Source organism: Grampus griseus (assembly GCF_964374135.1).
Source record: "Grampus griseus genome assembly, chromosome: 18".
Taxonomy (NCBI): domain Eukaryota; kingdom Metazoa; phylum Chordata; class Mammalia; order Artiodactyla; family Delphinidae; genus Grampus; species Grampus griseus.
Window position 1 is genome coordinate 75,913,175 of NC_139012.1, and position 16,606 is coordinate 75,929,780.

At 36.8% G+C, this 16,606-nt stretch overlaps 1 protein-coding gene across 3 annotated transcripts in view; it reads right to left on the bottom strand.

Moving 5' to 3' along the window:
* Window positions 1-16,606, bottom strand: part of CDK8 (cyclin dependent kinase 8) — a gene marked incomplete at its 5' end in the record, with an annotated part of 192,839 nt that overhangs the window by 105,319 nt on the left and 70,914 nt on the right. For all 3 annotated transcript variants that reach the window (XM_082675935.1, XM_082675934.1, XM_082675933.1), the window contains 2 exons: window positions 1,318-1,449; window positions 3,781-3,838. In XM_082675935.1, the coding sequence (XP_082532061.1) occupies window positions 1,318-1,449; window positions 3,781-3,838 (190 nt within the window). The remainder of the gene's footprint in view (window positions 1-1,317; window positions 1,450-3,780; window positions 3,839-16,606) is intronic.

Consider the following 16,606-nt stretch of genomic DNA (forward strand, 5'->3'; position numbering starts at 1 on the left):
CAGACATGGGACGTAAACTTCGAACTGAATGTGCCTACCAAGTGGCCAGCACACCACTGTGAAATACAGGGTGAGAAGTTCTATTTGTTTTCAGAAAGGACAAAACCCCAGGTAATTCACCACTGAATGAGAACAAGATCAATGTGAGACTTTCCATTAGTAACACTGACGCTAGAAGACAATGGATGAACATCACCAAATTCTGAGGGAAAATCATTTTGTACCTATAATTTTAATCCCTACCAAACTGGAAAGTATCATGAAGGCATTTTTTTCAGAAATACAAGAACTAGAAAATTTACCTCTAAGATAGGTTACTTAAGAATATGCTGTAGCAAAGTAAGGGATGAAATAATGAAATCCAGAAAGAAATAGATCCCACCCAGAGGAATAAAAAAAGGAAAAACTGGGATGAAAACCAATCCAGAATAGAGCGAAATATGGAAGACTTGTGGGTGGAGTTATCCAAAAAAAATAAAAATGGGTTTAACACCATCCTGGAGAACACAGAACAAGTTAAGTAAGCAATAAAGGCACATAAAAAAGGAAAAAAGAAAGGCAAAACACGTAAGAAAAAACTACATGATGATAACATTCTACCAAATAAAATGAAGCAGAATAAAGATGTCATTAATGGAAAAGTTGTGATAAAAGGATTGTGGTAGTTGAACACCAAATCCATCAGAATATGCAGCCTAAGTATAAACAACAGTGGGCATTATGGTTTGCAAACAGAAAGTAAATGCTGTAAACACCAACAAAGTGGTGATGATGATGACAATGGCACTAGAAAGTGAGAGGTTGGTGGGGGAAGAAGGAGAAGAGCACTAATTTCCTAATTCTTCAAAGTAGGGAGATAATCAATACTATCAAAAATTGAAAAGTGAATTAAGATGTTCTAAACGCCTATTTATTTTCATAATCTTTTTTCCTTAATTTTAAGGGGATCTTTTAGAAGCTAGTATTTCTTTTGGTGAAAGAAAACATTTGTTTGAAGTTCAACGATTAAGAAATTTTACTGTATTTATTTCTCTCTTCAAGTAAAATTAAAATACTTTTTACTTAGAATTCATAGTATAGTCCCATATATTTAAAAACTTTTTTAGCATCTATTTATCTATCAGAAAGGGATGTCTGGAATGGTACACCCCTAATGCTAATGATGGTATTTCTAGAGAGTAGAATTTCATGTTAGTTTTTGCTCTTACTTTTATAATTTTCTATATTACTTGATTTAAAAATATACAGAAATATGTATACTTTACAACAACAAAGCCACTTTTAAAAAGTCATGGAATTTTAATTAGTTCTACTCACCAATAGCTTTGGTATAATGTCTTGCTCCAAGAAGTAATTCTGGGGCTCGGTACCAGAATGTTACGACTACTGGATCCAAATCTGCTAAAGGCTTCAAAGGTGAATTAAATAATCGGGCAAAGCCCATATCAGCTGTAAAGAAATAACAGCAATGCTAAGGACACAGATTTTTACAAATTTCATTGATTACTCTAATTTTACTATTATTATTAAGATATGAAAAATGTGAATTCCAGGGGGAGAAAGCTAACAAAACCAACACAACATCTCACCCCTTTCAGAGTCTAAATATAAAACACGTTTGAGATCTTCATTCATTGCCAACTATTGTCACTCACTCTTCCACTGGGTTACAGACACACTCTGCTGCCAGAGGTCAAGGGTGACCCTACCCCTCCGGGCAGATTTCCTTCCATCTGTCTTACCACCATTGGGACAGGGCTGTGAAGCTGCATTCCCATTCTTTTTATTGGTCACAAGCACCAAGAAACTAGATCAGTTAGGGTGAGCCTTTCCATTATTTGCACCAATAAGCATGTTCACTGGTATAATCAGAAGCTGACTGTACAGTATAATAATACCACTATTTCCCCCCATTTATTTGGGTGGAGTTTTTTCTTTAAAGAATCATGCCTGTTTTTTAAGCTGGAAAAGACTTTAAAGATCATATAATTCAATCACCTCCTTCTTCAAATGAGGAAACTGAGGTTAGAAGAAATTAAGTGATTTGACAAATGTCTTAAACTCGTATCTCAGAGCTGGAGCTGTAATGAGATACAGTTCATGGCATTTCACACGGTTTAATACATAGCGTGGTAATTCGGGCATGGACATTTTTCCTAATAAACTGCCACCTTCTTATAGGCAAAAACTGTCTCTTTTTCATCTCTCTCCCCCTTTTAGCATCAAGTACAGTGTCATTATACATTGCTTTTGCCAAACACACGCTGAATGAACAATCACTATTCATACCACCTATTCGAAAATTTCAAGATTCATCCACCATTTGTTTAATTTTGCTCTCCTAATATATATTTTTAACGAAGTAGGCCCCAATCTAATCTACTTAATTACAGAGGATAAAAAAAAACCCACAGAAATTTGGCAAAGAATTAAAACCATGAGTCGGATTACTAAATACTGGTTTACAGAAGAACTAATATTTCTTCTTAAATGTGAATACTTTAAGCCGTTAGTGGCCCCCAAACCTGCCAACATCATACATATTACACAGAAGTATAATTCCAAACTAGATTACTTTTAACATATAAAATTCCCCTAAATCTTACAGTAAAGAACACATCTGTAAATACTGTTTGGCTGGGTCTTTTAGATTTTGCATGCTTTGAACTTACATTTGACTTTGATACCACCAAGGTGGATTGGATGAAATCCTTTAAAAGCACATGTAAGGACTTAACAGGCATTTGATACTATGGTAAGCACTGACAGGGCCTGGTTCTCAAAGCAAGTCAATGACTAGGAGCATTTCGAGGTGCGTCAAATGTTCGCACTACTAAAACACTTGCAAAATTTATATCAAGAGTATTTCGAGAGTCTAATTAGAAGTAGAAAATGAGACTTGGGGAATTTATAGGGGAGGGGAGGGAAGAAGCGTTAAGAATGCCTGGGCTTTTCTTTGTTGGTGAGGTGGTACAAATCAGCTGATAATTCTAATGCATGTTAAATCTTACAATCAGAAGTCCCTATTTACTTTGTTACATACTCCCATAAGCCTGCTTGCTGCTCTTAAATTAATATAATTTAGTGACTACATTTCTTCTATCCACACACAAAACAAACTGAATAAATGTGACAAACACAACTCGGAAATGACAATGAAAAAATAACCAGTTAGGAAAAATAAATCTAGTTCTATCCTTACAGGTTATCAGACCAGGAATGGGTAAAATTTTGCATTGATATATAAGAAAACAGAGCTATTAGAAAACATGCTGGGGTAGAGAATGCTTGTTAATTTTTTCCCTTCAGGCAAAGGCTCATTAGAACCTACTCAGCCTCAGTGGTATCCTTAGTTTGTAATTCCTAATCTAGATGAGGCTAACAGAGGCATATGTTCTCATCTAATGTGGCTCAGGTAAACAGAACCGATGGTATAATTACTAGTACACTGTATGCCCTTGTGACTAAAGGTGAGGCTGGCTTCTAACATGGATAGAAGCCACTCACCTCTATAGGCTATTTTTAATGAAAGCAAAATTTCTAAGAAACTTGCATGGCTTATTTTATAATTAGAACACTTCAGTCTCTAAAGATTGTCTGACACCTTTCAAGAGTGTGAAACATTTTTCACTTTTAATGTATACTCTTTAGAAATGGCTTCGATCACATGGAACTATATGAATAAATGCATATTATTACAGCAAAAATTAGAAGTGATAAAGCTGCCTGCAAAAGTTTTAAAAGAGTGCTACACTGTGACTTATCAAAGATATAACATACCAATTTTTACTCTTCCTCGCTCAGGACCTTCACCCATAACTAAAATATTAGCAGGTTTCTGTGGAAACAAAATAGTGTTTTTTTTCAGTAGACAGTAGTGGTTTCTTTTAAATAGACAATATGCCAATATAACATAAATCCACCTTTAAAAAAACCACATTTACTCAAAAATTAAAATCAAACACAGGAAGTCACCAAAGAAACTTTATGTGTATATATGCAAAGCAATATGCAACTTCATGAAGGCCAAATATGGCAGTGCTTTTCTCCAGGCAGAGCTAAGGCTTTTCTTGGCCCTGTTATCAGTCTGCTTTCACTACTGCGGAACAGCTGGCAGAAAGTTAAAATGCTGTGCTTCCTTCTAACTCTTTCAGTTACATAAAATGTCCTGCAACTTCAAGGGAAAATGTATCTTCAAATATAATTTAACACTAAGCAGCAAGTTAATTATAGGGAAGGGACCACCTGATACCCTTTTTTGCAAACCGCATAATATGTACCTATGTTTCAAATAAATTATAGAGAAATCAATTTAATAAAGTCTCTTCTAAATGAGTTAGCAGAGTAATAGGAATTTTCCATGACCTGAACATCTTTGAGGTTTTCATTTTTAAATAAAAAAGGAAGCTAACATTTAAAGTGAGATTTTACAAAAGTAGTATTTCAAACAGTTCTTAAGTCTCTAGAAATAACAAGGTTAACTGCCATCTAAAATGTGTCACAGTGGCGTCTACTATACTAACACAGAAGGGTTGTCCCTCTTCGAGGAGGAGAGAGGGAAAGGAGGAAGAGGCAGTCCCCAAACGTCTCTCAGGCTGCCACCCTGCCATCGGCCTGCTCTGACTGCAGTTCTACCAGTCTGCTGAATAAAAGTGAAACCAGATCACGACGCCTTTCAAATACCCATCAAAGCAATCTTGGAATCAAGTTAAAGATTTTAATGAAGGCTGTTTACAGTGGTAACCAATTCACAGGCTTCCCTGACCATATTTAATGACAGCCCCTACGCTATTACTGATAAAACGTAACTTACAGTACCTTATTCTACCAACTACCAAAGACCAAAATTATTTTTTTATCCTCAGTGAAAAAACACTGCTGAAATGGTAGCACATACATTTCAAAGGCTGAAAATTCCTAGTTTTTAAGATGAGGAAACTAGGCACCAGAGCGAGTGCATGACTTGCCCCAAGTACAATCACGGAGATGGGGGTGGGGGGGCAGTAGCAGGATGTGCCCCGTCTCTGAGCAGTGCAGTGCCCCTTCCTAATAGACCCTTCTGAAGGTCATTTATGTAGCAAGCTTTAAATGGACGTGTATTACCGTAACTATAATGTTCTGTTCAAGAAAATGTTTTCAGAATGTCCATCATCACACACACGCTCCCGCCCACTGAGATAGCTGGTGAAGCACCGAGAGGCAGCGCAGCACTGACAACACTCCCTGTGAGCCACGTGGAGCTGCCAACAAAGCTGCTCATCAGGGACACTGCAGAGCTCAGCCTGCTTCAGAGGAAGCCAGGTCTCAGAGACTCGTGCGAAACGCCGACAGCGTGTGTGGGGGGTGCCCTCCAAGAGAAGAGGCAGCCCGTCTGTCTGGCTGAGGGAAAGGCCTGCTCTCAGTCACAGTGTGGCTCAGGAGGGGACTGGATATTTGGGCTAGAACTCTCTTCTCATGGTTCATCAGGGCACGACTCCCTAGACATCTCTTGAACCCCATTTTGATTCTCCTCCCGTCAATTCAGTCTTCTGTACTATTGCCAGGGTTACCTTCCTAACAGACAAAGCTGATCACATCATCACTCCCTTGTTTAAAATCTTCCACAGTAACAGAGGAAATTATTAGGAAAACAGTGGAACAGAAAATTATATATAGACTGTGATTACAACTGGGTTAAAAAAAAAAGTGTTGAGTAAGGACTAGAAGAACAAGAAAGGTTAGAGTAACAGAGGCAGGGACGACCTTTTCAAAGCTTCTTTGAATGCTGTTGCTGTGCTTTATTACTAAAGTATTTCACCTTTACGTGGCCCCTCACCGCCTGTGAATAAGGTAGAAGTCTTTATGATGGAATGCCAGGCACCTACAAGCTCTTACCCACTGAGCTCTCCTGCCCCGCCTTCCACCACTCTCCTGCCACATGTGTGTCTGCAGCGTTCTGTGACTAGACCTTACACAACTATGTCAGTGCTAGCCCGTTATTTCTACCGTAAGAACTCTCCTCTGCATTACTTGGGAAAACCTGATTCTCCACGCCTACCCTCTAATGATGTAAGTAATACATGAATACGCTCTGATTATAAACAATTCGAACCATGAGGCCACATAGAGTTAAGCGTTAAAGGCTCTTTTACCACCCATCACTCCTCCACCACATCCCGAATCCCACTCCCTCCTCCACAGTTACAAGCCGATTAACTGGCTTGCTGTGATGGATTTTTCTAGCACTTAAGTGCTCCTAAAAGATTACTTCCATATCTGGCAAAAGCACAAGCACACATGGGCATCACTTTCCTCCTTCTATTTTAGATGGAGTGGAAAAGCTCTCTCTCTCTCTCTTTTGCTTTCTTACTCATTCAGCAGCCGGACCCAGATCTGAGAAGCCCTGGGATGGGTGGTACTGGTCAGCCTGCTACTAGGCAAAGGGGGAAAAACTCCCTCTCTTGGTCTTCATTTTATTATAGACTCACTGGACTGGCCAAGTCCCAAGCCTGGGTTTCAGCATTGGTGGGGAACAGCTTCTCTGTCAAAGTCTTTCCTAGTATTAGGGTTTGGGGCCAAAGCTCCAGCTAATAATTAAAACTTGCTTTGCAAGACAACTCACTGCCTATTGCATGATCTGAAGTAGATCTTGGGGCCGAGAGTCACCACGCGCACTTAAATTAATGGGTTTAAGTTCAGTTTGGGCATGCTATGTAGTCATAAACAAAAGAGAATGGTTTTAAGTGCTGTTTTAATAAAACTGTTTATAAACAACGAGTCCCTCCTCATGGTGTCTCCCACGGTGGTATCCATATGCCCCAGGGCGTGATACTCTGATTTAGTAGACACATCCCACACTAAATTTCTTTTGTGAATGTGATCTAATGGAAATCTCAAGAGAAACTGGCAAAAAAGCCATAGAGATCATGAATACTCTTGTCAGTATTTGTTTTGTTGCTTAATCAGTTTTAAGGAAGTCTTCAAAAGACCTGACGGATAATTTTTGTTTTCGTACTTAATGCCACATTGAAACAATATTATATTCTCCAAAAAGCTAATTTCTTTTCTTTCTTTTTTCAGTGGGAGAATTTGGTAGCAGTTTTAAGCTCTAGAGCCAAAGCATCCAAGTAACTGGTGATAATTGATGAAACAATCAGTACTAACCATGACTTTGGTAAATAGTCTGCGATCTTTCATGTGCCATCAGACATAATCACCTTAAAAAAAACATACTTTGCTGGTGACATTTTGATGAGGCACATACTCCATTAAACTATTTGTTGCTATAGAGAGCAGAGGTCCAACATGACTTAAAAGTACTATAACATCATGATAACATCTTCGAGAATAGTTATCTTATGCACAGAAATGATTACAGAACACCCTTTACTGCCTGCTGAACAATGAAATAGATCAATGAGATACTTGTCTGAAGTATAATTATTTGATTGTTTGAAACTACGATAGCCTTCTCTTGCTTTATTTCTCCCAGAAAAAAACTGTTTGTAATGAAAAGAACATGCCCTTGTTTTACAGTCTCATGTTTTTTCTTCTTGTTTTATGTTGTTGTGCTCCAAAAAAAAAACCCCACTGACATTTCCTAAAGCAAGATGTCTGTGTTACAGAGATAACCATCCCTGTAGAGGCTTTCTGTCCTCCAGGCTCTGTCACGATGGGAAACGGCACACTGATGATTCTGGCATACAGCAGGGATGGCAAACTGGTTTCATTTAAGGGGCCAACTCTGGTAGAAGACTAAGGACCGCAGGGAGCTGCATCTTGAGAAAGACAGGAATTGGGCTGGTCTGGAAACTTCCATCACCAATCAGAGGTACCTCACACAGGTATGGAAGTGCAGAACACTGGCATCTCTGTCAAGTTAACAACTTGTTATTCTAGGAGTAAAACCAGAGTCTTCATATTCACTAACGTTATCAAGGCAAAATGGAGACTCTGAGTCAACAAGAAAAGCTGGTTTTTAATGGATCTGTCTATGAAAAGAAGACAGGGATCCCTAAGAAACCACCGTTAAGTGCTGTTCTCCAAGATTTTTTCAGAACTAAACTTACACACTATAAACAACACAACCTGGTGGCACACTTTCTGGACACTCAATGACTTTGTTTCAGTTTGGCTGTTAATCATTTTGTACTACGACACACACTGATCTGTATCTCAAATGGCACATTTTCAATTGATGTCTAATAGCTAAAAAATATAATTCTGCTTTTACTTGTTTTTTTTATTGTGTTGAGAGATTAATGTAGAATTTGTGTCTTTGTGAATACTTACCATGAATATCTTCATCTTCTAGTACACACTGAACTTTTCTAGACATACATTTTTAGCAAATGGTTTTTCTTTTTTTTTCTATTCTTTTTATTTTTTGACTGTGCCACACGGCTTGTAGGATTCTTAGTTCCCCAACCAAAGACTGAACCTGGGCCCTCGGCAGTGAAAGCTTGGAGCCCTAACCACTGGACCACCAAGGAATTCCCAGTGAATGTTTATTTTAAAATATGTTCTTTTATGTAGTCCTAAATGCCAAGCAATTCTATTATATCACATTGCTTCATTCTATAATTTTTGCTCATTCTTTATTTAAAAAATTTTGTCAAAATCTGATTTAAAGAATGTCAAAGTACACAATTATATATTTCTATTTCCTTTTGTACAGCTGCCAAATTGAACAAACCGTAAGTTCTTTGGTGTATATCCATTATTTTAATCATTCTGCTGTTACAAAATATGTTTCAGTCTTTTGAAATAAAATATACTTTATCTGATACTATAATATTTTTCTATATTTGAACAGACACAGACTTTAGACCAATAGTTCTCAACTTTTTTCTTCCCCTAAACATTTGAGGAATATAATAGACTTCTTCAGAAGATGAGGAAGTATGGTTAAATGGTTAAGAACAGGCTAAAAGAAAATCAAGGATGCTATCAGCTATTAGTTCTATGACCTTCACCTCCATTTTCTCATTTATAAAATATGGATAAAAATAATGACAAGTTAGCGTTGCAAAGATAAATGTTACTAATGCACATAGAAGACTTAATACGATGCTTGATATATTAAAAGTCCAAAATATATTATAATGACAGCTAACACTATAATCTGTTAATAGTGACTCACAACTGAAGTGATTCTTAACTGAAGACTTCTGGGGGGCGAGGTAACCATGCATGATTGGATAATACCTCCAAGATGATTTCTCTACATCTCCCTATGAAATGCCCCTAATTGTTTTTGATCACCTTTCTAGCTTCTAGTTACTTATGCCTTTTATTGATTAAAAAACTGTTTATTATTAGCAATAGCTTTTTAAGAGTTAAAGTAATAAAAATACACATCTTGTAGAAAATTAAAATACAGAAAAGTACAAAGAAAGTAAAATTTATCTGAAACCTCACCTCACAGAGTTAGGTCATTACAAGTATTTTGGTGGACATAATTCCAGATTTCTCTATATTATTTACATTTATATAAATATCCTAGAAAGGCTTTTTTTTTTTTTTGCGGTACGCGGGCCTCTCACTGCTGTGGCCTCTCCTGTTGCGGCGCACAGGCTCCGGACGCGCAGGCTCAGCGGCCATGGCTCACGGGCCCAGCCGCTCTGTGGCATGTGGGATCCTCCCGGACCGGGGCACGAACCCGTGTCCCCTGTATTGGCAGGCGGACTCTCAACCACTGCACCACCAGGGAAGCCCAGAAAGGCTCTTTTGATTCCTGTATTTGTTCACTCAACAGTGAACAAATAATAAATAAATGCATAGTACTATTGTATTGATCCTATTTTATTTAGCCTCCCCTATCATAGTTACTTAGGTTACTTTTAGACCAGAAAAGTTCCAGGACATTGTTAAATAATAGTGGTAACAGAAAGGTTAGAACAGAGAAGATAACAAAAGGTAACAGAAAAGATAACAGCTGTTGATTTGGTATGTACACTTTTTTATGCTTAGAAGTTTTCTTCTTTCCTTATTTTTATAAAGAATTTCAATCAGAAATGAATATTAAACTTTGTCAAACATTGAATTTTGCAAAAGTTTTATATTTATAACTATTGAGATAACCACAGTGTTATTCTCTTAGCATTATTAATATGAATTCTGTTAATAGGTTTCCAAAGATTGAATCATCTTCACATTCTTGAAATGAACTTCATTTACTTGGAGCACAGTAGTATTCTTTTAACATTCCTCTGGATACTATTTGCTAATATTTTATATAGGATATATGCATAAATATTTATACATGACACTGACCTACTATCTTTATTAGGTCTGTGTCAGTGTTATGCTTTCTTCCTACAAAGTTATTAAGGAAACTTTCTTTCTGGAACAGTTTATATAATGCAGGATTAACTGTTGCTTCATGGTTGAAGCAACTGTGAAAAATGTGCATTTGTTACATTTTTTTAGAGGTAGCCCTGTGACAAATGTCTTTAAGTCTTCCATAGTTGCCAGTCCATTTAGTTTTTCTACTTTTTCCAGGGTCAATTACGGTAATTTGTATTTATTTTAAAATGTTTATTCTATCCAGGGTTTTGTAGAACACCAGAATAATTTAACAACTATTAAAGAAATTTAAATGATAGTCAAAAATCATCCATCCTCATTTCAATGCACCAGAAACAGTTTTACAGATGACTTTTACCAACCTTTCAAGAATAAGTAATTCCTCTATTATACAAGCTATTCCAGAGACTAAAATCATTTTCTGAGGCTAGTATAATCATGATAACAAAAAAAAGAGTACAAACAGATCACTGACCAACTTCACTTGAGAATATAGACACAATAAAGTATTGGCAAAGGGAATCCAACAGCAACTGGAGAAAAGAAAATCAAAACCAAGTAGGGCTGATCCCACTAAGACAAGGATGGTTCAACATTAAAACTGAAATAAAACCTTATAAATGTCAGCTACCATATTAACAGATTAAAGGAAATAGCCATATGACCATCTCAAAAGATGAAGAAAAGCATTTAATAAAATCAATTCTTGATTTAGAAACAAACAACTTAATTGGATATAGAAGGGAACATTTTTAACCTGATAAAAGGTACCTACCAAAACCCGAGAACAAACATCACACATAATGATGAAACTTAACAATTCTTACTAAAGACAGAAAAACAGTTACCTCAATCATTTGCCACTGCACTAGTAATTAAGTCCTAGCTACTTACCATTACCAAATGTCAAGGGAAAAATGCACTTTATGTATTTTTACTTTCCTTTTAAAATTTTAATATTTCTGTGACTGGGTTCTGTCTTATAACCTCCATGGTATGACAGTCAAGTTGCCAGCATGTTTTTTCTATCTTACTGATACATAAAACAATGCTGCAGCTTGCAGCTCTCCAGTCTTCGCAGCAAGAAGATATAATAAATATTTAGGATAGACTTTGAGTACACCTGTCTCACAAGCTACTGAGGCTACTGAGGAACTTTAGGTAGGGGAATGACATGGTGTGATTTGCTTTTTAGAGCGATCATTCTGATTGCTATGTAGACTGGACCATAGGAACATAAGACTGCAAGTAGGGAAGATTCACTTGGACATTTTTTCAGTAATCCAGGTACCATGGATTAGAACAGTAGTGACAGAAATGATAAGCAGCAAAGTCAAGAGGCAGTAAGTGGACTGCAAAAAACTCAACTGTGTGAACTGTATGAACTGGGAGGTCAGGTTACTGTAGGGTTAATGAACAGGAATTCACGAATGAGCACACCTGGAAGTCCACCTGGAAAATCCAAATCCATATCCTGGCAGTGAGGGGTTTTGGAATCTCCCTGTTAGTCGGCACCTGTTCATTGGACTGACCCAGAGACACTGACCCAGAGACACTAGGAGGACTCCAGAATCTCTGCTAATTTGCTCTTCCCTTCATGGCTGTCTCTTCCCACAGCTGTTTCTCCCTGAAAACAAGCACTACAGGTCACTCTTATTTGAGAAAAGACACTGGTCAGATGACTGGGACCAATGCCAACTGCACCACATTCAAATCTCAGTTATAGGACCGTCTTACTGTAGTTCAATCTGAGATATGTTTTGAAGGTAGCATTGATAAGAATCCAGTTATTCAATCAATAAATATTTATTGTGCAGCTAATATGTGCTACTCTGGGTAATAATGATACAGCAGTAAATGAAATGGATAAAGTTCCCGCCCCTAAGGTACTTATTCATAGTTCTAGGGCAATGTGATGATGGACTGAAGTAAAATGCACTTACTGAACACTTATTATGTGCCAGACAGTCCTAATACTTCAGATGACTCTCTATCAAAGAGATGAAAAGACAGGTCTGGCTCCATTTTATGTTAAAAAAAGAGAAAAGACACCAATGTATGTGACTTAAAACTCAGATAATCCTCTACTTCTAGTCAATTTTTAGGATTACTCAAAGATATTATCTTACACTCCATTTTTTTTAAAGACTCAATTAAATTATTTAGAATATCTCTTCTTGATTGGTGAGAAATCTGACTTAAAAGATTCTAGCATTGTGCTGATAAAGTGTCTGAAAAGACTCAGACTCTAAAGAAAGTAGATTAGAAGCAATATGCAAACTAAGTAACATAATATTTTCATAATCAACTTGTAATCTGCCCATATAAGCAGGTACGGTATTTGCAGCTGTGCTATACAGCAAAATTAAGTAGGCCACTTTTTCATTATGTAAAACAATAGAACGCAGTCCACTGTGTATGCTCAACATCAACATCAAAATTACACAAACATGGCACATATCAAGAAATCAAACAGACTGTTTACAAACAATCAAATACTTCCAAGAAAGAAAACTGCCCAATTGGCCATTTAAGTAAATATACTATAGAATAAGCACAATTCATTATGTTAACTAAAATTAATGCAAACCTCATTTAAGTTTGCCTTAACCCATTCTTATCAATAAAACCTATGCTTTATCTTCAAGCCTAAATTTTATGATCACAATTTTACATGTTTTACTAGTTATAGAATTAGACAAATAAGAAAATTAGAGTAAATCCTTGGAGATTTATTTACTTTCATTCACTCCCAGTAAATGAAGCAAACCTCAAGTAATAAGCAGCGATTAAACCTGACAGTCACAAGCATTTTTCTTCAGAAAAGCTCTGTTGTAAAGAAACATGCTTAATATATTCCCAACACTCATTTCAAGGAAGCTAAGCACAGAGAAGGGGCAACAGCAGTTAGAACAGAGGCCAAGAACGCAGGCTCCTTTCTTCCCAGCTGGTCAATTATTTTGTTGCTTTGCCTCTTTCAGCATTTGGACAGTGGCAGGGTCCTTTCTGCCTTTTTCTTTCTTTTTTTTTTTCTTTTTTCTTTTTTTTACCCTGAAGAAGGTACTGTCCTCTTTTTGTAGGCAGAAAAAAAAGTGTATGCATGGCTCTTTTTTTCCTTAATAGCAATCATCCTCTACCATAAAATAAATACACTAAGGCACACTCAACATTATGTGTGAACTTTCAATAAAGACTAAGTAGAATCTTCCTCTGTTTTCTTCCATATAACAATAATATATGTTAACTGCAAACTATGCAGACAATTTAGAAAGGTATTAAAGGAGGAAGGTGAAATTTGCCTGAAATTCTCCTACTCGTAAATAAACCCTACTTAGAAAAACATATTTCCTACAGGGCTACGGCTATTCAAAATATTTTATTATCAATGTCAAGAAATTTGCATAAAACATTAAAGTACTTATAATTTGGGACAAAGTGTTTTCTAAAGATTTGACTACTTTTTTTTCCTTGATGTTCTCTTTTCCTAACCATATCAAGGACCTTTTGGGAAACAGTCTAGTGCAGCAGCTTTCAAACCTTTTTGAACACAACCCACAGGAACAAAAATCACTTAATATTGTATGACCACATTCACATATACCCATGTATAACTGAAACAAAAGTTTCATGAAACAATAATTTCCCTCAAGACATATGATGCACTCTGATATTTTCTCTATTCTACTCTACTCCATTAAAAAAATAAAAAGGCTGGTTGTGTGTGATTTCCCAACTCATTTATGGCTTTTACAACCTGCAATTTAAAAATCATTGATCTAGAGGAAAAATTCCCTAAATTCAGTGACCCAGCTTTGAAAACAGTTCTCTTAAGTAACCAGAATCAGGTCACTTAATCTCTTTCCTTCTGAGTCTTCCACTTATTGTACAGAGCTCAACAGTCAATAAGAAAATGCATCTAGGGAGATCAGCTCGGTGCTTTGTGTCGACCTAGAGGGGTGGGTAAGGGAGGGTGGGAGGAAGACGCAAGAGGGAGGGGATATGGGGATATATATATATATACACACATATATACGTAGAGCTGATTCACTTTGTTATACAGCAGAAACTAACACAACACTGTAAAGCAATTATACTCCAATAAAGATGTGAAAAAAAAAAGAAAGAAAATGCATCTAAAAAACCCAACAAACCAACTAACCATATCATTGTGGGCAAACTTTAGTATTAGTAAGCAAAACTAATAAAGCAGGCAATCTCACTCAAGAAGAATCAGATCCAAAATACCCCAATAATTCATCACGTTACCATCAATACATAACTAGGTGCCTTCATAAAGTAGGCCCTATGAAACTGAGTTTGAGTCAATGGCTCACTCCAAGATTTTGACTGTATTGAACAGGAAACCAACTCATCCTTCACCAAACAGCTAAAACCCCACCAAGTGATTCCAAGTTACCCAGTGTAATTAAAATAAACTGCATGGCAGCGGCACTATCAGATTTGTTTTTAGTAAGTCAGATTAAAGCTCTGAAATAGCTCCAGCATCTTTTAAATACGTTTATGCAATGGCCCACTGGGCTATGTCACATCACATACTACACATGATAGCACATCCCCACTGGGATACTCCAAAGGAAATCTCTACAAAGATTTATTTTCTAGGAAATTTTACTATGGCAAACAACCACACAAAAAAACAAAGAGCCTATTTTGCAGTCAAATGCTCTGCCACTGAGCTATACCCCCCCCCAAAAAAAAACTACTTTGAATTGGTTTAGGGCAGGAGTGACAAACTAGCAGCTAGTTGTAATACTCCAAAACACTCCAAAGTTTGTATACAGCCTTGTAATTCAGCTTAAATGAAAAAAGAAAACAACACAGTGGAAACTTATATTACAGTATATCTCACTTAATACTATATTATAGTATATAATATAATACACTATGTTATATTATCCACTTAGTGCCACAGGACAAAAATACAACCCTATGTGTCTGGTAGTTCCAAGTTAATTAACACTATGATAAAACCATTAAGGTAATAATTCAAATGAAATTTTGGACATTAGATTTTTTTTTTAAAGTAGAACACGTTAATGACCATATGAGAACCTGATATATACTTAACGAAAATTAATGGTAAATAGGCCAGTCATCATAACTACTTCTCCACTTTCTATTAAGTTCCTTAGGAAACATGTCAAAAGCCCAAGTCTTTAATACTTACTTAAATACAAGTCTGATTTGAGTGTAAATCATTTCTATGGTATATCTGATACACTGCATGAATATTTTCAACAAAAAGCACAAAATTCAGCCAACATTGAGTTCACTAGAAAATTTAAAATGAACAACTATTAGCTAGAAACTAAAATATTTACATTGTGATTAGTAATGAACTGGTCAGTTAAATGTAGTATTAAAGTGAAACACGAGAGCTGCAAGTTCAGAACAGCTGGGATGTATAGGAGAAGGGAGGTATGGGCCCCTCACCTACAATTAAAGAATAATTCACACAGAAGGTACTTTAAGACGTTCTTGAAAAAAAGTGAGGGATGTAAACGAACTATGATGGAAATGTTCGACCCTTAAGATTAAAGGAAAATTGGAAAAAATAAATGACATGAAGAGAAGAACATCAGAACAGACAAAGGGCCAGGAAATAGGTCTCAGTGGGAGGAACAAAAATATGGGGTAGAGGAAGAGTGCAATGGAAAAGGTCAACAGATCAGTATCATTAGCTGAATGGTCTCTGAACTGACTGCTAAGAGCGAGCTGAGCTCTTTTAGGTGGAAAGAGGAAGGCTACTGAAAGGACTTAAAATGTAGTATAAATAGAAAAGAACTTTTTCTGCACTGTTCCACTGCACTGAATCACAGCAGAGATAAGAGGGAGTAAAAGGAAGAAACACAGCAGAGTCTCTGTGTGTCTGCAGATATGGACCAGCATCAGGTAATATCAGAGATAAGCTATGGAGAATAACCTTGGAGGCCACTTTGCTTCTGTTACAAATGGGCTAGTTCATTCATTCAACAAATATAAGCAATACTGTATACACTAATGTGTATTTTGCTAAGCGCTGGGCAGGATACAAACATATACAAAGTCACAGTCTTTGCCCTCAGGACTTACCATCAAACAGAGGACATACAATTACCAAAACTAGCAAGTGCCCCAGGGGTAGTTCAAAGTAACTGCTACAGGGTGTAGAAGTAAACATTCTCCCTCCCAGCTAGTGTGACTGGGGTGGGAGTGGGGGAGTGGAGGTGGAAGAGGGGTGCACTTTACTGATGAGGTAGCAGGAGCAGAGCTTTAAAGGATGAATAGAATTTCAGATGCTGGAGATGAAGGGAGCAGG